At 39.7% G+C, this 24706-nt stretch overlaps 1 protein-coding gene across 6 annotated transcripts in view; it reads left to right on the forward strand.

The window, feature by feature from the left end:
* cpeb3 (cytoplasmic polyadenylation element binding protein 3) overlaps positions 1-24706 on the forward strand; it is a 118787-nt gene that overhangs the window by 32128 nt on the left and 61953 nt on the right. For all 6 annotated transcript variants that reach the window (XM_060841930.1, XM_060841929.1, XM_060841925.1 and 3 more), the window contains exon 4: positions 14490-14549. In XM_060841930.1, coding sequence (XP_060697913.1) covers positions 14490-14549 — 60 coding nt within the window. The remainder of the gene's footprint in view (positions 1-14489; positions 14550-24706) is intronic.

Genomic DNA, 24706 nt, shown 5'->3' on the forward strand with positions numbered 1-24706 from the left:
TGATTTTGCTACCCATAACCTATCCCATGTTTGTTGTCATCCCTGTCTTCTCTCTTTTTCGATGTTCTGCTCTCCTACTGTATAAGAGTCGGTTTTAAACTTAAAGGAATATGTTACTGAAGGTTGTGTGTCCTAACTCTATCCTCCATGATGTTCTGTAGCTGCACGTCCCAGCTTGCTGCTTTTTCATTGGAGACAGCCTTGTCAGACACTTAACCCTTCACCTCCCTGATGGCTGATTATTTAATTGTTGCACCTTCCACATGGGACAGTTGCAGTAAAAGTCAACTGTCCTACACTTCAAAAAGTATGGGGAGGAAGCCTCATATTTTTATAGTGCCTTTCATCATATCTGCATTTCTAAGTGCTTTACAGCTAATGATTGTAAAACCAAGTGTAGTCACTGTTGGAATGAAAAAAAATGTAAAAGTCAATTTACACATGGCAATGTGCTTAACCAACATTAGAAAAACAACTGGATTATTTGTTTCGGTGATTAAAGAATGATTTTTAGCCAGGATACTCAGAACTACTTTGAATAGTGATGGGATATTTTGAGGGGACAGATTGGACTTTGTTTCATCTGTCTGAAAGACGATGCTGTTAACCATATATAACCAAGGATATTAATGCCGCATACCTTTAATACTGCACTGAAGTGTCAGCCTAGATAATGTACTTGATTCTCTGGAGTAGGATTTTGAAACCATGATTTTCTGGCTGAGGTAAGCAGTCTCCTACTGAGATTGGTTGTTTTGTTCGCAGACAGTATGATCCCATGGAGGGTGGGGTTTGAGTCGGAGAGAAACACAAGTTTGCATTTTGCAGTCATTGGTGCTGTAAAGGCATTGGCTACTGACCTTTTAAGATGACTGCTATCAAAGATCTCTTAGGCATGGAGTTTAACCTTCCAATTGCTCGTTTCATTTTGGTGTCAGCTGTAGGGGTTATCTGGTATCCAGCAACAGCTATACCATCAAACAGGCTAATCAAGCAAATACAAGGAAGCATTCTCTCACATACCTTTTGGCAATTCAAAATGACAGACTGTTTTGATCATTCACTTGTTAAATTTACAGAAAATTACATCTGCACATGGGATTAATGTAGAAACTGGATATATAATAAGTCTTTAATTTTTAAATTTTTAAACATTGAACAGAAAGAGAAGACTTTCCATAAATGTTACAGGATTGTTTGGGGCTAGAGGCTTTTCCTCCGCAGTTCTGATTCTCTATTTTCAGCACCAACCCCTCATTGGTTCATAATGCTGGCCTTGGCAACACTGCGCATATGTCATGACCATTTTTAAAAAATTGCCCCTTCTTCATTATGATATAGTGACATAATTTAAGGATTTTACAGTGAGAATGCATAATAAAGTGTTCACATCAATTGACTAATTTCTAACACACCTCATCTGAGGATTACAATAGCTAGTCTGAGGAAGCACTGGGTATAATGAACATGCTCTGACTGTCACTGTTTAATTGCCTGAGTCCCTGTCTGTTTGACTAGTGACAGTGAATACTGTCTGTTTGCCACCATTATAACCCATAGCATAATGTCATTTTTGGGTCAGAAATTGAAAAGCAAGTGAGGTTGGAGATGGTTGTGGTGATTATGTTGCTGGAGTTGTAATTCAGACTAATGCTCTGCAAACATAGGCTCAAATCTTCCACCACTGTCCTCTGCCTGGCTAAATTTGTCCTCGCTTTGAACAATGTCTCCTTAAAGTTCTCTTGTTTCCTTCAGGTGAAAGGGGATGTCATGGGTACCTGCACGGGCACCAATTAGACCTATCATTTGTGGGTTATGTGAAATATTCCTTATTTGTGACTCCTCCATTCCCTTCCTCAACATGTATGTTAATTTCTGAGGACAGAATTACCCCCTTTTAGGGCTTAAGCTGAAGTGTTGACGCTCCTGCTCCTCGGATGCTGCCTGACCTGCTGTGCTTTTCCAGCATCACACTTTTCGACTCTGATCTCCAGCATCTGCAGTCCTCACTTTCTCCCTCAGCCCCAAGGCACCTTTCCCCAAAATCGCAGAAGGTGTAACACCTGCTTGTTTACTTTCTCTCTCCTCAATATTCAAGTCCCCAGACACATCTTCCAGGTGCAGCAGGGGCTTACCTACACTTCATTCAATCCAGTCTACTGTATTTGCTGCTCACAATGTGATCTCCTCTATATCGGGGAGATGAAGCACAGACTGGATGATCATTTTGGAGAACACTGACTTTGTCTGCAAAAATGACCCTAAATTTCTGGTTGCCTGCCACTTCAACACACCACAGTGTTCCCTGGCTGACATTTGCTGTTGTGCTCCAGCAAAGCTCAGCACAAGCTGGAAGTACATACGGCACCTCATTTTCTGTGTGGGGGCTCTGTTGCTATTATGTCCTAATATCAAGTTCAACAGTTTTAAAGTCTGAGCTGCTGCTTCCTTGTCCTCACCCCAGCCTCCATAAACCTCACATGGGCTACTACCACAGCCATCCCATTATCAGTTACTTGGGGTCCCAATTAGCAGCTATGGATTTTCCCAGGCTGACCTTTACTCATTCCTTTGTCCAACTAATCTTTCTCTTTGGACTCCATTGCCACCTGTTGTTTACTCCTCATCCTCCCACACCCCACACCCGCATATATATACTAACCTTTTCGTAGGTATGATCATTTCTTAAGATCACTGGATCCAAAACATTAACCCCGCTTTCTCTCCACAGATGCTGTTTTTGTTTCTGAATTCAAGCATCCAAAAAATTTTTTTTCTTTGTTTAGCATGTGATTTGTGTTCTTTAACTTTTTACACCAACATCCTGTTGTGCAAGTTATGTAATAGATTAGATTCCCAACAATATGGAAACAGGACCTTTGGCCCAACAATCCAGACCAATCCTCCAAAGAGCAACCAGCCCAAAACCATTCCCCTACCCTACTCTGTATTTACCCTGACTAATGCACCTAGCATTATGGGCAGTTTAGCATGGCCAATTCACCTGACCTGCACATCTTTGGACTGTGGGAGGAAACTGGACACCGTTTGCCCAAGTGGGAATCTACCAGGTCCCTAGCGCAGTGAGGCAGCAGTGCTAACTACTGAGCTACTGTGCTGCTAAAAATGTAATCTAACATTTTAACAGCAAAAACAAGCTATGAATAACACGTACTTTCCTGATCAACTCCTTTCATAACATTTAGTGTCAGTCAAAATATCACCTTCCTGTGATCATCTTTGAAACATCAATCCACATTTCTGCCATGTATCCTCTTTGAAATTGTCTTTAGTTTTTGATTTTTATCTCATGTCACCTGAAACTTTAAATAGACCTGAACCACTTTAAAGTGAGTGTCTTAATCAGATTTATATTAGTAATTTGGTTAAGTAGTTAATTTTGCTGCTTTTTGGGGAAATAAATCCTATTAATGCAACTTTACCCTTTTTTATTAATGATATTATCATACTACTTAACATCATATAATTATATTACTTTTTGGGATGCCTGTTTAGGCAAAATGTTTTAAGATGTTACTGCTCTTCTCCACTCCCAAAGCAACTTGCTTGAACTGGAAACTTTTCAAATTACTTGGTTAGCTGTGCAAGGAGGTGATGTTACACTGACTCATGTCACCAAGTAATGTGCGATGAATGTTAAGTTTGAGGTGGGACAATGCACTCTTACTATGACATTCGTCATGTCACAACTTTAACAGAAACATTCCCATGTTTTTTTTAATACAAATGGAGGTGAGGGAGAGTAAGGAAAAGGAATTGATGTTCAGCAACAATGTGAAAATGGAAAAAGATTAATGAAATCTCTGTCTAAAGGTAAGTTTTCTTTTGAAGAGCTTTTCTTTCAAAAGTGGAGAATTGAGAGGGATTTGAGATTAGAATTCCAGTAAGTAGGGCAGAGCCTGGTACAATGAGAAGATAGCTGAATGCAAATAATGTGACACAAAAATGGAGCTTTATTGGTTAACCTTTTGAATATTTGGGCAGTGTGCATAAGTAAGATTAAGCCACTATTTAAGATTAAATTGGCAGCATACATTATAATCCATTTAAAATTATGATTGAAAAGAAAAAGAAAGCCAGTCAGCAAATGTTTGTAGTGGAGTCCATGCTGATTGGCATCCTGTCAGCTGAAGTCAAGTGTGCAGCATTTTAGTTAGGGCTGCTAGATTTGCTGTTTTGGAAATTGAAAATTCTGCTGGGAAAGTGAATAAAAGGTATGTAGTATAATTAAGAAACCAGTTTCATGACATCTTTCTGTCTGCTTCCTACCCCTATTTCCACCCCCCCACTTATAAAATTTGCTTTTAAACTGAGAAAAACAAAAACGGTTAATTTGCTGCGAAGTACTTAGAGCGACTCCATTTCCTGTTGACGTTTTAAAAGTCACTTTATATTCACAGATTTGAAAGTTTGAGTACTTCAGACATATTATTGGTCTGTATATGTAGAAATTCCTCAGATATTAGCCCATACATTTCCAAAATTCAGTGAGCACATATGGTAAACTGCAAGCATGGAAACCATTAGGATATGGCAGGTAATATAGGTCAGATAGCATCTGTAGGCTTTGATACAAGATTAAGGTCCAGGTGAATGAAGTGTATGAGTGAGTTGATGTATTAGTGCCTTTTGCAGGAGAATGCTCTTGTGAAATCTAGGGATGGTGGAGTCTCTATCATCAGTCTGTCTCCATTTTTCTCAACTTGTCACAACAGCAATAGTATCCCGAGAAAAAAAAATATGATGATCAAGTTTTTAATCTCTGAACTATTACTACAAGAGAATAGGAGGTAAATGGAAAAAAAACCTCATGATTTAAGCTATGGATTGTCCATTGGGGCTCATGCCCCTCTCAGGTTCTTTGAGAATTGCAATGTATCAACCCAATTAGTATCTTTAGCATAAAATCTGTTTAAAAATCTAATTATACACTAAGACCTTTACTTTCCCAATTTGGCATGCATATGGAGTTTATTTTGTCAAACTGCTTCACTTTTTTTAAGAAATGGGATACTGTAGCAAAAACACAGTGGATGACTGGTTTAAACACAGATGTCGGAAATAGTTTCAAATCAATAAGTGTGAAGATTGAGAGATTTTCTTGATCCAATGAAAGGTGAACAATCTGAAACATTAATTCTCTCTCCCTACACATGCGGGCTACCCTGTAGACCTGTTTCCAGAATTTTTTTTATGAATCTTTGTATCTTTTTAATACGCTGAACAACTTAAAATGCCGGCTATGTTTTAACTAGGCTTTAACACAGCTTCAGCTTCTTGTCTTCAAGCGTTGTATTTCTGTTGTTAAATTGATCCACTGAATGCAGTCAATTGGATTTGAATTCATTGTGCAAGAATTGCACTGGTCGAAGTTTGATTCATTAATAACTGTTGACTTTACTTTGCTTGAGTTATATTGAGAAGAAAGTGAGGTCTGCAGATGCTGGAGATCAGAGCTGAAAATGTGTGGCTCGAAAAGCGCAGCAGGTCAGGCAGCATCCAAGGAACAGGAGATTCGACGTTTCGGGCATAAGCCCTTCAGGAACTATTCAGGAGTTATATTGAGTTGAATAATGTATAGGAGGAGAAATGGCAAGAAGTTTGTTTGAATAGTATGCAAAATATTACACTGTTTTAATGATTTTTAAAGTTGCGATAGTGTTACATTAACATCAACTGCTTTGTATTATAACCATTCAAAGAAACAATCTGGAGACTGTTATGGTCAGTTTATTTATTAAAGCATGCTCTTTGGATAATCAAATTTTTTCCAGTGTTCAGACAACTGAGATAGAAATTGCTAACTTGTAGGTGCGTTAACTAAACTTTGAATAGAAATTGTTTACTTTACAGTACTGCTCAGTGAACAACACAAATGATCCTGTCTGTCGGAGCAGATGACCTTGTGATGTGGTGGTAGTTTTCCTACTATCAGCCAGAAGGTCTGGGTTCAAGTTCCCCTGCCCTCTAATTGTGTTATGACATGACTGAACAGATTGATTAAAAATATTTTAATCTCAAAAGCTAACCAGACTCTCTGACCAGATTGATATTTGGATGGGAGACTGCCTGGAATACCAAGGATATTTGGCTTTTATAGGGCACCTTGTGCCATTTTGGGTAGCACCTTGCTTCTGGGTCAGAAGTTCCAGGTTCAAATCCCTCCTTGTCAAGGTGAGAAAGAAAGGTCGGATAAAGAGGAGGGAAAGGTGGAAATTGAAAGCAAAAGTTGAGCTTTGCCAGGCCTAGACAACGAGTGGCAATGATACATTTATTGATGTAGTAAGGGAATGGGATGTAACATAAGTATGAGCAGATTGGTTGAAGTTGCTTCCTTTAATTGCTCAGCGATTGAAAAACTGGTTTTTGGGTTTGAAGTACATGTTTGTAAATCAGAATTCAGTACTGATTTTTCTTTATCATGTGCTGATTAGGGCGAATGATAAAATTTTATCTATTATTTGATATTATTGTTGGACTAAGTTAAGCTTAAGAGTGAAAGTGGCAGGAAATCTTTTGACTCGTTTATGCTTCTCTTGCTCAATGTGGGAGCTCAGGGACGCAGCTGACATTCCTGGCTCCTTCACGTGTAGGATGTGTGTCTAGCTGCAGCTCTTATGTGGCCGCATGACCACTGTGGAACTACGGATGGACTCACTTTGGAGCATACACGATGCTGAGAAGGTCGTGGGTAGCACGTTTAGTGAATTGGTCACACCGCAGATTAGGATTGCCAAGGAGAAAAGGAAAGAGTGATCAGGAGGCAGTGCAGGTGTCCTCTTTGGTCATCTTCTAAAGTAGGTATACTGTTTGGGGAGATGGCTCACCTGAAAAGGCAGCAGTACCAGGTTCATGGCACCATGACTGGGTCTGCTGTGCAGAAGGGCGAGGAAAAGAGTGGAAGGACTGTGGTCATAGGGGATTCAATTGTAAGGGGAGAAGGAAGGTGATTCTTGGTCGAAAACGAGACTCCCAAATGGTATGTTGCCTCCTAGGTGCACGGGTCAGGGATATCTCAAGTTGGCTGCAGGAGATTCTGAAGGGGAAGGGTGAACAGCCAGCTGTCATGGTACATATAGGCACCAATGATGGGTGAAAAATGGGATGAGGTCCTCAAGGGTAGTAATATCTGGATTACTCCCAGTACTACGAGCTAGTGAGGGCAGGAATAGGAGGATAGAGCAGATGAATGCATGGCTGAGGAGCTGGTGTATGGGAGAACGATTCACATTTTTGGATCATTGGAATCTCTTTTGGGGTAGAAGTGACCTGTACAAGAAGAACGGATTGCACCTAAATTGGAGGGGGACTAACATACCAGAAGGGAAATTTGCCAGAACTGCTTGGGAGGATTTAAATTCGTAAGGTGGGTGGGGTGGGGGGGACCCAGGGAGATAGTGAGGGAAGAGATCAATCTGAGACTGGTTGAGAACAAAGTGAGTCAAACAGTCAGGGCAGGCAGGGACAAGTAGGACTAATAAATTAAACTGCATTTATTTCTATGCAAGGGGCCTAACAGGGAAGGCAGATGAATTCCGGGCATGGTTAGGAACATGGGACTGGGATATCATAGCAATTACGGAAACATGGCTCAGGGATGGGCAGGACTGGCAGCTTAATGTTCCAGGATACAGAGGGAGGCATGAGAAGACGGGGTGTGGCATTTTTGATAAGGGATAGCATTACAGCTGTTCTGAGGGAGGATATTCCCGGAAATACATCCAGGGAAGTTACTTGGGTGGAACTGAGAAATAAGAAAGGGATGATCACCTTATTGGGATTGTATTATAGACCCCCCAATAGTCAGAGAGAAATTGAGAACAAACTTGTAAGGAGATCTCAGCTATCTCTAAGAATAATAGGGTAGTTATGGTAGGGGATTTTAACTTTCCAAACATCGACTGGGACTGCCATAATGTTAAAGGTTAGATGGAGAGGACGCTGTTAAGTGCGTACAAGACAATTTTCTGATTCAGTATGTGGATGTACCTACTAGAGAAGATGCAAAACTCAACCTACTCTTGGGAAATAAGGCAGGGCAGGTGACTGAGGTGTCAGTGGGGAAGCACTTTGGGGCCAGTGACCTTAATTCTATTAGTTGTAAAATAGTGATGGAAAAGGATAGACCAGATCTAAAAGTTGAAGTTCTAAATTGGAGAAAGGCTAATTTTGATGGTCATAGGCAAGAACTTTTGAAAGTTGATTGGAGGCAAATGTTCGTAGGTAAAGGGGTAGCTGGAAAATGGGAAGTCTTCAGAAATGAGATAACAAGAATCCAGAGAAAGTATATGTTGCTGTCAGGGTGAAAGGGAAGGCTGGTAGGTATAGGGAATGCTGGATGACTAAAGAAATTGAGGGTTTGGTTAAGAGAAAGGAGGCAAATGTCAGGTATAGACAGGATCGATCAAGTGAATCCTTAGAGTATAAAAGAAAGTAGGAGTATACTTAGGGAAATCAGGAGGGCAAAACGGGGATATGAGATATCTTTGGATTCTCCTTAATTCTATTTGCCAAAGGGTTTTTACAAATCTATTAAGGACAAAAGGGTAACTAGGGAGAGAATAGGGCCCCTCAAAAATCAGCAAGGCAGCCTTTGTGTGGAGCCAGAGAAAATGGGGGAGATACTAAATTAATATTTTGCATCAGTATTTACTGTGGAAAAGGTTATGGAAGATATAGACTGTAAGGAAATAGATGGTGACATCTTACAAAATGTCCAGATTACAGAGGAGGCAGTGCTGGATGTCTTGAAATGGTTAAAAGTGGATAAATCCCCAGGACCTGATCAGGTGTACCTGAGAACTCTGTGGGAAGCTAGAGAAGTGATTGCTGGGCCTCTTGCTGAGATATTTATATCATCGATAGTCACAGGTGAGCTGCCGGAAGACCTGGAGGTTGGCAAACGTGGTGCCACTGTTTAAGAAGGGTGGTAAAGACAAGCCAGGGAACTATAGACCAGTGAGCCTGACCTCGGTGGTGGGCAAGTTGTTGGAGGGAATCCTGAGGGACAGGATGTACATGTATTTGGAAAGGCAAGGACTGATTCGGGATAGTCAATATGGCTTTGTGCGTGGGCAATCATGTCTCACAAACTTGATTGAGTGTTTTGAAGAAGTAACAAAGATGGTTGATGAGGGCAGAGCAGTAGATGTGATCTATGTGGACTTCAGTAAGGCATTCAACAAGGTTCTCCATGGGAGGCTGATTAGCAAGGTTAGATCTCATGGAATAAAGGGAGAACTAGCCATTTAGATACAGAACTGGCTCAAAGGTAGAAGAGGGTGGTGGTGGAGGGTTGTTTTCAGACCGGAGGCCTGTGACCAGTGGGGTGCCACAAGGATCGGTGCTGGGTCCTCTACTTTTTGTCATTTACATGGATGATTTGGATGCAAGCATAAGAGGTACAGTTAGTAAGTTTGCTGATGACACCAAAATTAGAGATGTAGTGGACAGCGAAGAGGGTTACCTCAGATTACAACAGGATCTTGACCAGATGGGCCAAAGGGCTGAGAAGTGGTAGATGGAGTTTAATTCAGATAAATGCAAGGTGCTGCATTTTGGGAAAACAAATCTTAGCAGGACTTATACACTTAATGGGAAGGTCCTAGGGAGTGTTGCTGAAAAAAGAGACCTTTGGAGTGCATGTGGAGTTGCAGGGAGATAGGATAGTGAAGAAGGCATTTGGTATGCTTTCCTTTATTGGTCAGAGTATTGGGTGGGTACAGGAGTTGGGAAGTCATGTTGCGGCTGTACGAGACATTGGTTAGGCCACTGTTGGAATATTGCATGCAATTCTGGTCTCCTTCCTATCGGAAAGATGTTGTGAAACTTGAAAGGGTTCAGAAAAGATTTACAAGGATGTTGCCAGGGTTGGAGGATTTGAGCTATAGGGAGAGGCTGGACAGGCTGAGGCTGTTTTCCCTGGAGCGTCAGAGGCTGAGAGGTGACCTTAGAGGTTTACAAAATTGAGGGGCATGGATAGGATAAACAGACAACATCTTTTCCCTGGGGTCGGGGAGTCCAGAACTAGAGGGCATAGGTTCAGGGTGAGAGGGGAAAGATATAAAAGTGACCTAAAGGGCAACTTTTCAACAGAGGTTGGTAATTGTATGGAATGAGCTGCCAGAAGATGTGATGGAGGCTGTTATAATTGCAACATTTAAAAGGCATTTGGATGGGTATATGAATAGGCAGGGTTTGGGGGGGAATATGTGCCGGGTGCTGGCTGATGGGAGTAGATTGGATAGGGATATCTGATCGGCATGGACGGGTTGGACCGAAGGGTCTGTTTCCATGCTGTACATCTCTAAGTGAATCCCAGTCAACAGATTCATAATGTTAGAAGTTTAGGTGGAGCAGAATTTGTAAGGAGCATCCAGTATTGATCAGTATGTAAAAGGGGGTTTAGGGTACACGCCTGTGTAAACTCCAGGGGACATGTGGGAAGAGAGGGGGGGTGTGGGAGGTCAGTCATTTAGAGATGGTGCCTGCGCTCCCATCAGTCCAGGACTATTCTTGGCAGCACTTTTAGTCACTGTAAACAAACGACACGATCTGTGTTGGACACATGCCTTTGATGTCATGTTTCTGTCAGGACCTTGCGATCTCCTTCGGATAATCTGATTTTCAGATAATTGGTGTTCGGATAATCAAGGCTCCCCTGTATATGGACTTCAGTAAGGTAGTTGATCTGGTTCCCCATGGTAGGCTGATGGAGAAGGTGAAGTTGCATGGAGTCCAGGGTGAACTAGCTAGATGAATAGAGAACTGGCTGGGCAACAGGAGACAGCAGTAATGGAAGGGAGTTTCTCAAAATGGAGAACTGTGACCTTTGATGTTCCACAGGAATCTGTGCTGGGTCCACTATTGTTGTGATGCACGTAAATGATCTGGAGGAAGGTATAGGGAGATTGGTGGAGTAACAGATCATGAAAAGGACTGTCAGAGAGTGGTGCAGAATATAGATAGATTGGAAGTTGGGCAGAGAAATGGCAGATGGAGTTCAATCCGGGCAAATGCATGGTGATGCATTTTGGAAGATTCAATTCCAGATCGAACTATACACTCAATGGAAAAGCCCTGGGGAAAATCAATATACAGGGAAATCTGGGTGTTCTGGTCCATTGTTCCCTGAAGGTGGCAATGCAGGTCGATAATGGTCAAGAAGACATATGGCATGCTTTACCTCATTGGATGGGGTATTGAGAATAAGAATTCGCAGGTTATGTTACTATTGTATCGGACTTCGTATTGGCCACATTTGGAACACTGAGTACAGTTCTGGTCGCTGCATTACCAGAAGGATGTGAATGCTTTGGAGAGGGTACAGACGAGGTTCACTAGGATGTTAGGAGAAAATGAGGACTGCAGATGTTGGAGTACCAGAGTTGAAAAATGTGGTGCTGGAAAAACACAGCAGGCCAGGCAGCATCCGAGGAGCAGGAGAATCGATGTTTCGGGCATAAGCATTTCCTGAAGAAGGGCTTACACCCGAAACTTGATTCTCCACATTTTTCAACTTCACTAGGATGTTTCCTGATATGGAGGGTGCTAGCTGTGAAAAGAGGTTGAGTAGATTAGGATCATTTTTATTAAAAAGGTGGGGGTTAAGGGGCGACCTGATTTTGAGGTGTGCAAGATCCTGAGAAGTATAGATAGGATGTATAGCAAGAAGCTTTTTCCCAGAGTGGTGGACTCAATTACGCAGGGATACGAGGTCAGGGTAAGAAGGGAAAAGTTTTTAAGGGAAATATGCATGGGACGTTCTTTATGCAGAGAGTAGTGGGTATCTGGAATACGTCGGTGAAGGTGATAGAGGTGGGTATGACAGATACATGAATGGGCAGGGAGCAGATGGACACAGATCCTTCAAAAATAAGCGACCGGTTTAGATAGAGGATCTGGATCAGCGCATGGTTGGAGAGGCAAAGGGCCTGTTCCTATGCTTAATTTTCTTCTTTGTTTAAAAGCATCGATACATAATATGATAGGACTGTACTAATCCATATAATCAGGACAATGTAAAATACTCTTGCTACAACCATCCAGTTCTTCAAAACAAAATTACCAAGCACACTTTGACCTGCAGACTGGTGAGGCCAGTGATGATGCTGATAACAAAGCCTGTACAGGATGTATTTCACAGATCCCATCCACTATTGCCCTTCTCTATTGAGATGGCCATGTTCTCTTTATTGAACAACTTTTCCTTTTCTTGGAAGGTCCAGGTGACTTTTGGAAGTGAGTCAAGTTAAAGATGTGACTATAGGCACTTAGACTGTCGTTATGCCTGTGTTTTAGCAGGGTATAAAAGACGATTCTTGTTCCAGCCTGTCTTATGAGCCTTCCCTCACAACCTTTTTCTTTTCATCTTTTAGTACATCAATGACTGTATTTGCTACTCTTATCTGGAACAATCACTCCTTCCCTCTCTTTCACTTGAACTTTGTCTGACTCTTCCCTTCTCTAATTGACAGCTGTCTCCTTTACTGGGGATGGGCTATTTAATGATACTCATTTTAAATGTACTAACTCCCTCAACGACCTTGACTATATTTCTTTGCACCAAGCTTCCTACATGTACTCTCTTCCATTCTCCCAGTTTCTTTAACTTGTTCTTATTTTTCCTGGTGGTACAACCTTCTCCTGGTGGAGCTTCTGACATGAAAACTGTATTTCTTAACCAAGGAATCGACACTGTCCCCACCTCCATTGTGGGGGAGAGGGCCGTCAACCATTTCCAACCTATTTCCTGCACGTATCCACACTCTTCCCTTTCATAACAGGACTGCAGCAGGGTTCTCCTTGTTTTCATTCTCTGCCTCATGAGCCTTCAAATTAGATCGTCCCCCCTCGAGCATGAAGTCAATGGTACGAAACACTACTTTTCCTCCTTGTTAGTGTTCTGAAAGGACTGTTCCCTTCACGGTACCGTGATCCACTCCTTCCATCACTGCCAACATTGGCATTCTGAGTCTACAGCACCTTGTTGTGCATTCGCAGGAAATGCAACATTTTGCCCGTCTACCACCTCCCTTCTTACAATCCAAGGTCCTAAACACTCCTTGCAGGTGAAGCAGTGATTTTAAAAATCCTCCTTATGATCCAATGGACTATATTCACTGTTTGCAATGTGATCTCAGCAATACTGGCACTAATTGCAGACTGAGAGGTTGTGGAACACCTCAACTCAGTCTGCAAGCATGACCCCAGTCATTTGCCATTTCAGTACATGACCCTTTGATTTTGACCTCTTATTCTATCATCCGTGTACTACAGTATTCCAGTGAAGCCCAGTGCGAGCTGGAGGAATATAGCATCTCATTCGCCAATTTACAGCCATATGGACTTGACATTGTATTCAACATCAACCATAAATTCTATCCTCCAATTTTGTTTTCTTTTCAAATCTTCAGTATCTTGGCTTTCCATCAGAGCTGACCTATGTTCTGTTATTAACACATGGGCTGAGGCTATGTTTTGTCAGTTTTCAATTGCCACTGCCTTCTGTTGTATAAACCTATGATCTTCAATCTCCCTTGTCCTTAACTTTCACTCAACTTGCTTCCCCCACTTTTTTTTAATACAAACCTACCACTTTTGTACCTCTCGAGTGCTGAAGAAGAATCACACTGGATTTAAAACATTAACTCTGTTTCATCTGTTTCAGATGCTTCTAGACCTGCTGAGTTTCTGCAGCACCTTGTCCTTTTTAAGCATTTAAGCTATTCGGTGTATTGGCCACTCCAATTCCAGTATAGTTCTCTGAAACTTACTTTTAAATTCTACTTTTTAAAAAATCTAAAAATACATTTTTCAAAGTTCTATAATGCAAACAAAAGAAAGTGCTCTCAATTTGGTGTCTAGTTTACAACTGATTCTTTTGCAAGTGATTCAAATTTGAAAGTTTTGTTATGTTTACTACTTTGTGACAGTTGCGTCTTGGGCTTACTTATTAAATATATTTTGGGATTCTTTTTAGCTTGATGGCAATTCTAGGTAGCTCTGACTGTTCTGAAAGAAAGAGTGATCAGTATGTTGTATCCTAAATTAATGATATATTCAGTTGAGGGAAGTATTTTACCAAAGCATTCTATATAATTGTTTCGCGATTCATGATTTAAGGTGATATCACTCCATTACATTGCCTTAAATTTGGAAAAAAAAATCTTAACTGTGGATAGATCATAAATGGACTTTTTTAGGGCGTGTAATTGATGGCAATTATTTAATGGAGAAATTAAGTTTTGTTTAAAAATAATGTTAAAATGTCAACCTGTTTTTTCAGTTTAGATAAACACAGCAATTACTTTCCAGAATGTGTTTGAAGATGATTAGCTTTCCATCAACTTGGGTTAACCTTTTTGCATTGTATAGTGGGACCCATTATGATTTAAATTACTTGAGTTTGGAAATATATGTCAGGAATACATTAGAAATTTTTTCAACTACTATATTTCATTTTGCAGGACGCTTGGGCCTTAATTTCCCTCACCCAGGAACAGATAACCTTGTGGCACTAAATAATAGTAAGTACTGTTATTTCATGTTATTACATATGTTTAACATCTTTTCCCTGAGGTTTAGATGCAAAGAAGGTTACATTTAAGTTGCTTGAATTTAAAACAAAGTCAACAATAAGCTAAATAATCTTGGCACTCCTTAGGTTTTATTCATGGTAGGCAGAGGTAACTGCCTGTGGTATTAGCCACATGGATTTATTTTATCTGGTGCAATTGGTGCATCATATGACAGATGATTTTACTCAAGCTGATTTCACTCAAAGTTACCTGTGCTTTAGTTTGTAGAAGACTTCTCCAGTTCATCTCAGTTGAAGTCTCCATTACTATCTTTTGAATAAGTAAGAAGCTGAAGTCACTCTTGTCTTGAAAAGTCCTTCTAGCTAGTGGGCCCTTAACAGCTTAGTACAGAATATTCATAAGAGTTGTATATAAGGTTTCATTTGAGTCTATACTTAATTCCCTACATCACTGCCTATTTTTTGGACACAAATGCTTGTAAACCTTTTCATTGCCCCTCTTAGAATAAACAGCATATTAACACATTGCTGGGAAGAGGAGCATTATCCTTTTCAGGTTTGTCCATATCTGTCCTCATATCTGTATACTTTAACATAGAAACATTGTTGCTCTTTCTCCATTGATTAATAGCAGGTTGACTAAAACATCTGAAAATAAGATGCCAAATTACCACTAAACCTTTCTCATTTCGAGCTCTTTTAACGTTTGTTCGTCCAAGATGTTATCTGTTGCGTCAAGATACAAGAATAACTGTATTGGTGTGTTGGGACTTTAACCATTCATAGCAGATTAAAAGCAACATTTCGTGTTTAAAGTTTAATGTTTTTAAAAAATAATTTTAAGTCTACTCCTTAAAGAAACAGTACTGATCAAAGTCATCCCTTGGCTGAAGTCCCTTTAGGTTTGTTAAAATGTGTGTTCTGGAGCTAATCAGGACAAAGCAAACATTACTAAAATGTATCAGAATTAACTAATGCATTATCCTCAGCCGAAACCACGAAGTTTACTAACTGAGCACTACCCAGGACTTGTACTATAAATAACTTAACAACCATCATACCAGTCCTGATTAACTAGCTTTGTTTTCAATAAGCAAACCTGACCCAGCAACTAATTCTGATTGATATCAGTCCCAGAAGTGGGTGACTTGCTCTCTGAGATAATTCAAAAAAGTTTCAACCTCTCTGTGGTCATGAGAGAATTTTAGGTTGTGGCAGTATCTCTGATCTCGCTAGGTCATGTTAGTAGCATATGTTTATGGGCATCTTCATCAGTATTATTTAGCTGTCTTCTAATCTTTCTGTCATTGATTAACTTAGTTTGTTTGGGTTAGTCATTTGTGAAACTAAAAACAATTAATCCTAATTGTTTTGTGAACACGATGAGGCTAAAGAAGGAATAACAAATCAAATCCTTCTAGGCTTTTGCTATTAAAGTGAATTTTGCCAAAATGCAATAAATTCCAGAAGGACTTGCACTGATTAGGTGGACATTCTCAATTTCCTGGAGTTTCCTTTCAACAATATTATTGCTCATTTCAAGAAGTTTATATAAATTACATTGAATTTTCCTCAGGATTTTGCTTCATTCTTAACTCGGTTAAGAGTTTCCACTTTCCCCTTTGTCCTACAGCTTACTTGATGAGAATTTCACTTTGAATTAGTGAGAAGTCACATTGAGAAACTTAAAATCTCCAATGGCACTTTGCATTCCTCTTAATGCAGTGTATTAACATGTTTAGACATCAATTCCCCTCCCTTTTTTGGTTGAAAGTTGAAATGTGTTTTAAGCATATGCCTTTTCTTCAATAGAGCACAAGAAGATTGAGAGCAACAACCTAGGGAAAGAAGTATTCTACAAGCATGAATGTGGCTTTGTGTACATGTTGGTGAAAGTATAGTTGAGTGTAGGAAGCTAATTTACAGGCTGTTTACTTTGCTGCACAGAGATGCAGTAGAGACAAAACGCTAATTATCTTATAGTTTGAAAGCGACTTACAAATGGATCAATCGATCCAAATATCGGAAGATTTAACCCATTTTGGATTTCATTATATAGACTTCCTTTCTGAGAAGAAATCTTAACTACAATACAACTTCAGATTATTCAGCTGATTCTGACCATGTTCTTCTGAATTTTTTTAGTTACAAAACTCCTGCACTTTTAAACAGAAGGATTACAGAGCCCCATGGGATATATTGCTTCCATTCTGAACTAATGTATCAATACGCATTAATGTGTCTCGCATTAAGCTTCTTGCCAGGAATTGACCTTAAATCCTTGTTCCTTGTGTCATTTATACCGCAGTCTTCTAGTTTACCTTTGGCTGCATCTTTTACAATTCGGCCTCATGCTGTGAAACTCTTGTTAATTCCACCATTTCGTTTGCCTCTTATTTATAATCGCCTCTTCAAAATTCATCTCTTCACTTGAGTTTTCTTTGCTCATTGTAATAATGCCTTCCCTGGCTCAGTGTCCATTTTTGTCTGATTAGATGTCTGAAGTACACTGGTATATTTAAGGCGCAAAAAGAAATCAAACTGTCACTGCACTTCTTTGCTGTGTGGTATTTTGGCTCAGATTTTCCAATGACCAGATAATTGTTTTTCAAGGATAGTTGTAAATCATGTTTGGGGATTCTGTGGAATCTCCATTGCACGACACTCCATAGGAATTCCCTGGAAATGGGATTTTCTGCTGTGCAGTTCCTCCATGCTTGAAACCCTACCAAAAGTATCCACATAAGTTGGAGAATTTGGAGGGTTCAGTTGAAATTAAACAGGTAGTTATTCAGGAAAAGTTAGAATATTAAAAACATGATATAACTCTTTAGTATCGATTAAATTGGCCCCATTCTTACACAGCTGCTCCTTTGAACACCTGGGGTCCTGACAAGCTCCCTCTATGCTGGGACTTGACTCCTGTGATTACCTCTCCTTGGAAAATTTGAGCATTTTAGATCAACCTATACTGCACAATTGACTCATCAGTGCCTCTGAATATCTTATACATATTTTGTGCCAGGAAGTTCTGATGCCAACTCAAGCCTTTTCTCAACTTGATGACTCCTATAAAATCCAGCCTTTACAAGTGTTGAACAGGTTTGAGCTCTGCCTCCGTATATTCTGTTAATTTAATTTACTACTTCCCAAAGTTGAGAGAAGGAAGATTCAACTGCAGTTGTTTGTATAGTTTCTGGGGTTTCCACCTGGATATGGGAATTGGTAGGAGACCACTCCAATTAAACATACCCCGATCTTGTTTTTAGAAACATTTGTATACTGGAGAACATCAAAAGAAGTGTGCATGCAGACAAAATATGTCCTCCTTTTAGTAACTAAACTGGGAGAATGTATACTTTTGCATTTTAGTGCATAAATAGTCATGAGCTTGAAATAAAATGGCTAACTCAGCTTCATGTTCAGACATGTAAGGCAAACCAGGTCAAGACTTCAACTGTGAATGGTAGGGCCCTGGGGAGTGTTGCCGATCAAAGAGGCCTAGGGGTGCAGGTTCATAATTTCTTCAAAGTGGATTTGCAGGTGGACAGGGTGGTGAAGACGACTTTTGGCATATTTGTCTTCATTGGTTAGTGTGTTGATTATAGGAGTTGGAACATTATGTTACAACTGTACAGGACATTGGTGAGGCCACATTTAGAATATTACACTCAATTCTGGTCTCTCGGCAATAAGAAAAATGTTGTTAAATTGAAAGGGTTCAGAAAAGACTTGCAAGGATGTTGTTGGCATTAGAGGGTTTGAACTGAAGGGAGAGGCTGAAAAGGCTGGAGCTTTTTTCCCTGGATTTTGGAGGCTGAGTAGTCACCTTCTCAAAGTTTACAAAATCATGAGCATGGATAGGGTGTATAATCAAGATCTTGGGGTAACCTAAGACGAGGGGGGAAACTTCTTCCATACACAGGATGGTGCATGTGTGGAACGAACTGTTCAGAGGAAATGGTGGCGGCAGATACAGTTACAACATTTAAAAGCACCTGAATGGGTATTTGAATAGAAAGGGTTTTGAGATCTGGGTCAAATGCTGACAAATGGGATTAAATCAGTTTAGGATATTGGTTGGACTGAAGGGTCTGTTTTCATGCTGTATGACTCAGTGAAACAATCAGTGAAAATTTAATCAGACACCATTGTAGTGATGAAGACTTTTCTCAGGATTTTTTGTCTGTCTTGAAGTTGTGCCAATAATCTTGGTGCTGATGAGACTTTTTTGTTCTATATCCCAATTGTACAGAATAGCTTGAACAAAGACTGAATCCAACCCCATAAACAAGTTTCATTTACCAGCTTAACTCCCTTGTATCCCAGGTCAAAATTCTTTAAATAAAAATTGAGTTTACTATAGAACACTGCTGAAGCTTGTATTCTACAACACATCATTAAATGGAAGCATCGCATTGCTTGTTCATAGTCTTGGGTGAAACCAACAATATTTTTAAATCTTGTGGATGTTTATTAACTTTGGTACAAGAACTGATATTTTCATTTTCCTATAAAAATTTCACCATATTAATAGCTTTGGATAATATTTCAGCTGATAATTTGAGTGACTGATGATCAGCTAGAGTTCATTTCATTGATACTCAGCAGCCAATATACAGTAGGTTTTATGAAGTAATACAGCCTTTAATATATAGTTGTTTCTGCTATAACATGCGTTTCTTCAACGTGAATTGGCTATAAAGTAATTGAAGAATTTAGACCATTATTTGTAGAATGCAAACTTTCCTTATCTTTATTGGTTATAACATGTTTCCATCCCATTAATTTACATAGTGCTGCTATTATCTGATTTCTTATAATGCGGAGTCACAGGGGAACGGAACTATTAAAACCGACTGTAGCAAGACCATTTTATTCCGATGCTATTCTATTACGCATGTCTGCCTAAGATGGAAAGTATGGCGATTACCATGGCTTTAAAAGGTGTATTTTGTCTTGGTTTGCTTTATGAAGAAAGGTTGAGGCAGGGGTGTTGAGTGATTTGCTCAAAGCCAGTAAACAGCTTGAGAGGTCGTGGAATGTTTTCTTTTAAATTGGAACAGGAAAAGCAGCCTGAATGTGTGGGGTCAAGCTCTCACAGAACCAAGATTTTTTTTTAGCTTTCTGCAGTTGCTGGGGTCTTGAAGCTGGATGTGGAATCTCTTCTGCCTCTCTGTTACAGCTAAAAGGTGGAGTTCTCTTCCAGACGTTAGAATTGCATGCAAGACAATCTATTTTACTTGACTGAATTTTCCTTTGCCAAGGCTGTGCTTATAGGATGTAACTATATTAGAATAGTTAATTAGCAGTTCATACATATTATTTTGTTCAGCATTTCAATAGTTAAAATTAAACTAGTTCCTTTCTTTATTTTTTTTTCATTTCTATTTGACTGTAGTATAAAAAGTGTGTTTTGCTTAAAGTTGAGTAGTTTCAACAATTGAAATGCCTTACACTTGCTTTTAAAATAAGAAAAAGTTAGTATCCAGACTTTCTTCTTAATATATTTTGAGTGGGTTTGGTCTTGTCATGACAAAACCAATGCTTTCTATTCCTTTTCTGCCTCTGTATATGGAAATTGGACTAATGAAGGATATTCAATTATCCACTTACAGTATGACCTTCCTCTTGACGAGTGAACATGACTTATTCCCAGTTATCTGGCAAACGTTTTTGTAATCTTACACATTCATTGTGTGTTTTGATCTCACTTATATTAATATTTTGTGTGTTATTGGCCATCTTTCACATTAGCTAACATATATATGTAAAAGGTAGTATTTGTGTGTAGCTTAATACAGGAAGACCAGTTACATGCGTCGTGGTTGAATCTTAAAGGGTCAGTTAGTGGATTCTCTCTGTCTGTGTCTCTCTCTTGATGGCATTTATGTTTTAAAAATCTCTGTTCATTTGTTTTGCTTTTCTCCTCTTGCCACTTGACTCCGTTTTGCCCTTTGCAGTTTTGAATAGCAAAATTGTCATTTGTTCCTGGAGTTGGTTCTTCCAAAGCACAATTTGTGAGAGATATTCAACAATTGTCAGCCAAGAAGACAAAATCAAAACCCCCAGAATTTAGAAGCATGAGAGATTATTATATTGAAACATAATATTATTAAAGGGTTTAGTATGGTAGGTACAGAGAGGATTCTCTCCTTCACATATAGAGCTGAACATCACTGTCAGAATAATATATTGGTCATTTAGGATGAGCTGGTTTTTACGCAAAGCATTGCAAGTCTTTGTAATTCTGTACCCAGATAGCAGAGGATGCTAGGTGAGTGAGTATGTTCACCAACAGAAATTAATAGATTTGTGGATACCTCTGGTGTTATGGGATTGTGGGGAAACAGTGAAATTCTACGTAAACTCCATGATTTTACTGAATAATGACATAGGCTTGAAGGGTGAAATGGGTAATTCCTGTTTTTTTTTGTTGCATTGTTGAGACGGTCCTTGGATGTTTGAGTTTTTGTAGTCGCCAATAACAATTGCATCACCCACATTGGGTGGTGTCAAATATTGCACATGATATAGTCGTGAGCTGTAATCATGTTCCAGCTTCCTTTTAAATTGAAAATCACAAATCATCTTTGGTTGCTTTTAGGGATTAGAAGGAACTTGCCATTTTGGAAGGTGTGGTAATACTGAATCTTGACATTGCTTACCTATAACCCAATGAACTGCAAAGCTCTGAATCCGACATAAAGATCTTGGAAATTGCTTTAGTGGATAAAAGGAATTGAGTATATTCACTTATGATTCAAGGACTACATACACTATGAAGGAAAGAATGATAAATAGTTTAGCTTCCCATTAATTAGTGAGTGCTTGGCAAGTCTGATTATAAGCTATTGATCATTTTCAATTTTTAGATTTTCAAATATCATTTTAAAAACAATTGGAGATGAGTAAGATTGATATAATGAATGCATCTGTAAAACAGTGATGCAACAATTGCTATCCTTAAAATTTATGAAGAAAATTTTAAATAGCATGCACATAAATGCATACTGTAATGGTCAAACGTAGATGCTTGGTCATCATTCAGTTCATGAAAGATGTTGTCCAGAAAACTTTAAAAACAAACCTTAGTCTTATGCTCACTGATTTATAGTGTGGCACTGCTAAGCAGAAGTTTGGTGAGTGTTGAACTAAAATATGTTAGTGGTGCCAGAAAAAAAAGCGACTGTTTAGCTTGTCCTCAGTTATCTTTGGATATCCAATGAAAGCTTGAATCCTTTTCCACTGAAATGGATGGGCATATGTATTGTCCACTTTCTTCCCAAGTCGACTTTGTTGGAACAAATACTTTTCTTGTTATACATGGTGAGTGGAATTTTTTTGCAATAAACTTGAGAAGAATGAAATGAAAATATTGTAACTGAGGAATTGGTTGTTATATATTTGCAAGTTAGATTGGGATGCCTAAAGACTTTTAAGGTATACAAACATCTTGAGAAAAGAATAATAGAGATACCTTTTGTGTAGATTACTGGCATCTTATATAACCATTAACTCAGCTTCAATTTATTATTGTTACTATGATGTAGGTAATTCTTTATCAGTCTACACAGAATATACAGTATAGTAACTGGTTATGTAGCCCATGTAACTGTGCTGCAATCTGTAAATTGTATGAGTAGTATTGTCACTGTAGGGTTGTCTTTTTTCAAGTTGATGCATTTGGATCTGATCTTTTGTGTGCGAGCAGCACACTTTCTTTCAGATACCAGCAATTTAAAATTAAGCCCATTTGCATTTAGTGCATATACGCTTTCAAGTCCACCAGCTTTTTGGGATTTGCAAAAATCGAAATATTGATTTACAATCTCCAATGTACTTTCAGATAAGATATTAATAGAGGTCTTGAATGTTCTCTAAGGTGGAAATTAAAATCCCATTGCTGTATTGTGAAGAGACAGGGCACTTATCCTTAGAATCTTCACCATTATTGACCCTTCAAACCACATCATCGAAACAGACTTAGAGTTATAGAGCCATAGAGCTGTTCAGCACGGAAACAGACCCTTTAGTCCAACTTGTCCATGCCGACCATTGAACATAGAATGTTACAGTGCAGTATAGGCCCTTTGACCCTCTATGTTGCACTAACCTGTGAAACTAATCTGATGCCCATCTAACCTACGCCATTCCATTATTATCCATGTGTACGTCCAATGCCCTCAACATTGGCGAGCCTACTACTATTATTGCAAGCAAGCTGTTCCACACCCTTACTACTCCTAGTAAAGAAACTACCCCGATATCTGTCCTAAATCTATCATCCCTCAATTTAAAGCTATGTCCCCTCATGTTAGCCTTCACCACCCTACACCACCTTATCTAACCCTCTGATTATCTTGTACATCTCGATGCAGTCACCTCTCCCTGTTCCTTGCACGTGGCACTGGCAACAAACCAGTGATAACAACTGTTTTACTATCTCTAAGCTTCCACCCTAGCTTCCTGAATTTCTGCTTTAGATCCTCACCTTTCTTCCTATGTGGACCATGACTTGGGGCAGCTCCCCCTCCCCCTCAAACACCAATCCAAGACCCCTCAAACCCTGACACCTGGGAGGCAACGCACCAATTGTGAGTCTCTCTCGTTCTCACAAAACCTCCTATCTGTCCCCCTAATTATGGAATCCCCATAGACTAAAGCTCTGCACCTCTTCCCCCTTCACCTCTGAGCAACAGGGACAGACTCTGTGCCAGTGACCTGTGTCCCATTGCTTACCCCGGTAAGTCGTTCCCTCCCCGCAACAGTATCCAAAACAGTATACTTGTTGAGGGCCACCGCCACAGGAGACCCCTGCACTGCCTGCTGGTTCCCTTTCCTACCCCTGATGGTAACCCATCTACTTTCCTCACATGGCTGTGGAGTAACTACCTTCCTGTAACTCCTCTCCATAATCGCGTCCGCCTCCTGAATGATCCGAAGTTCCTCCAACACCAGGTCCAGTTCCCTAACTCGGTTCTTGAGCTGAAGTTGGATGCATTTCCCACAAATGAAGTCAGCGGGGACACTAGAGATGACCCTTACTTCCTGCGTACTGGAGGAGGAACATTCAACTGCCCTAACCTCCATTCCAACTATTCGAAGTTCCCAAATAGATTGCCAGAAAAAAAGAAACATAAAAGAAAGCACTTCTCACCTTATCAACTGATGCACAGAACTTTCTTTTTGATTAAAGGAGGAAGATGGGTGGGAGACACTACCTGAGTAGTATTTTGGGTAAAGCAACTGCTCAAATCTGTGACCTTGTGACCTCTCCAACTGCATCCAGGAACTGAAGAAAAACTGGAACTAAAAGAAATTTAAACCGTATACTCGTGTATCCTGACAGGCCCCGCTGCTCCCTGGAAACCTTGTGATCTATCCGAATGTATCCAGGAACTGATAACCTAAATTAGTCTAATCCAAATTGCCAGCATTTGGCCTTCCTCAAATAGTAATGGGATAATGAAGACAACTTGCTGTATGCAATTTGGTTTTCTCCACTTTCTTCTGAACAATGACTACACTTCAAAGGTGCTTCATTGGCTGTACAACACTTTGGCTGTTATTTGGTGATAAAGAAAAATGCATAAATATAAGTCTTCCTTATCAAAAAAATTAGTGAGATTATGATAAAATGGGTTCAGAAGTTTCGTCGGGACATAATTTTTTTAGAATTTGGATTGGCCAATTGCTGTTTTTGTTTACTTGCCGAACTGCGCTCTTTCTGCTGTCTGTGCTTTTGTCCCAATCAGATCACTCTCAAAAGCAAAGGTCCCATGTTTTTTTTTAATTCAAAATAATGCAGCTAGTTCATAACACGCCTATTATGGCACTAAATGCATTGTCCATCCATGGTCATTTTCACATCTGAATCTTCTGGATCTCTGAGCAAGTTCCCCTAACAACTGCCAAATCACAGTAGGTGGCAAGAACTTGTAACTTTTCTGAAAAGAGTGTCGTTGTGAGTAAAGGAAGGCAAATAGGGAAGTGGCAATAGGGAGAGGGATCGGTGTTAATTTTGTTATGGCCAGACCCTGGGTGAGCTGCTGAGTTCTTGCAGTTCTAGACAGGATACTTTAAAATTGTCAGGCTCTTAGGTGAAGATTGGTAAATTGGCTCCATTTCTTTATTCACCTTTCC

Source organism: Hemiscyllium ocellatum, chromosome 22 (assembly GCF_020745735.1).
Source record: "Hemiscyllium ocellatum isolate sHemOce1 chromosome 22, sHemOce1.pat.X.cur, whole genome shotgun sequence".
Classification (NCBI taxonomy): Eukaryota; Metazoa; Chordata; class Chondrichthyes; order Orectolobiformes; family Hemiscylliidae; genus Hemiscyllium; species Hemiscyllium ocellatum.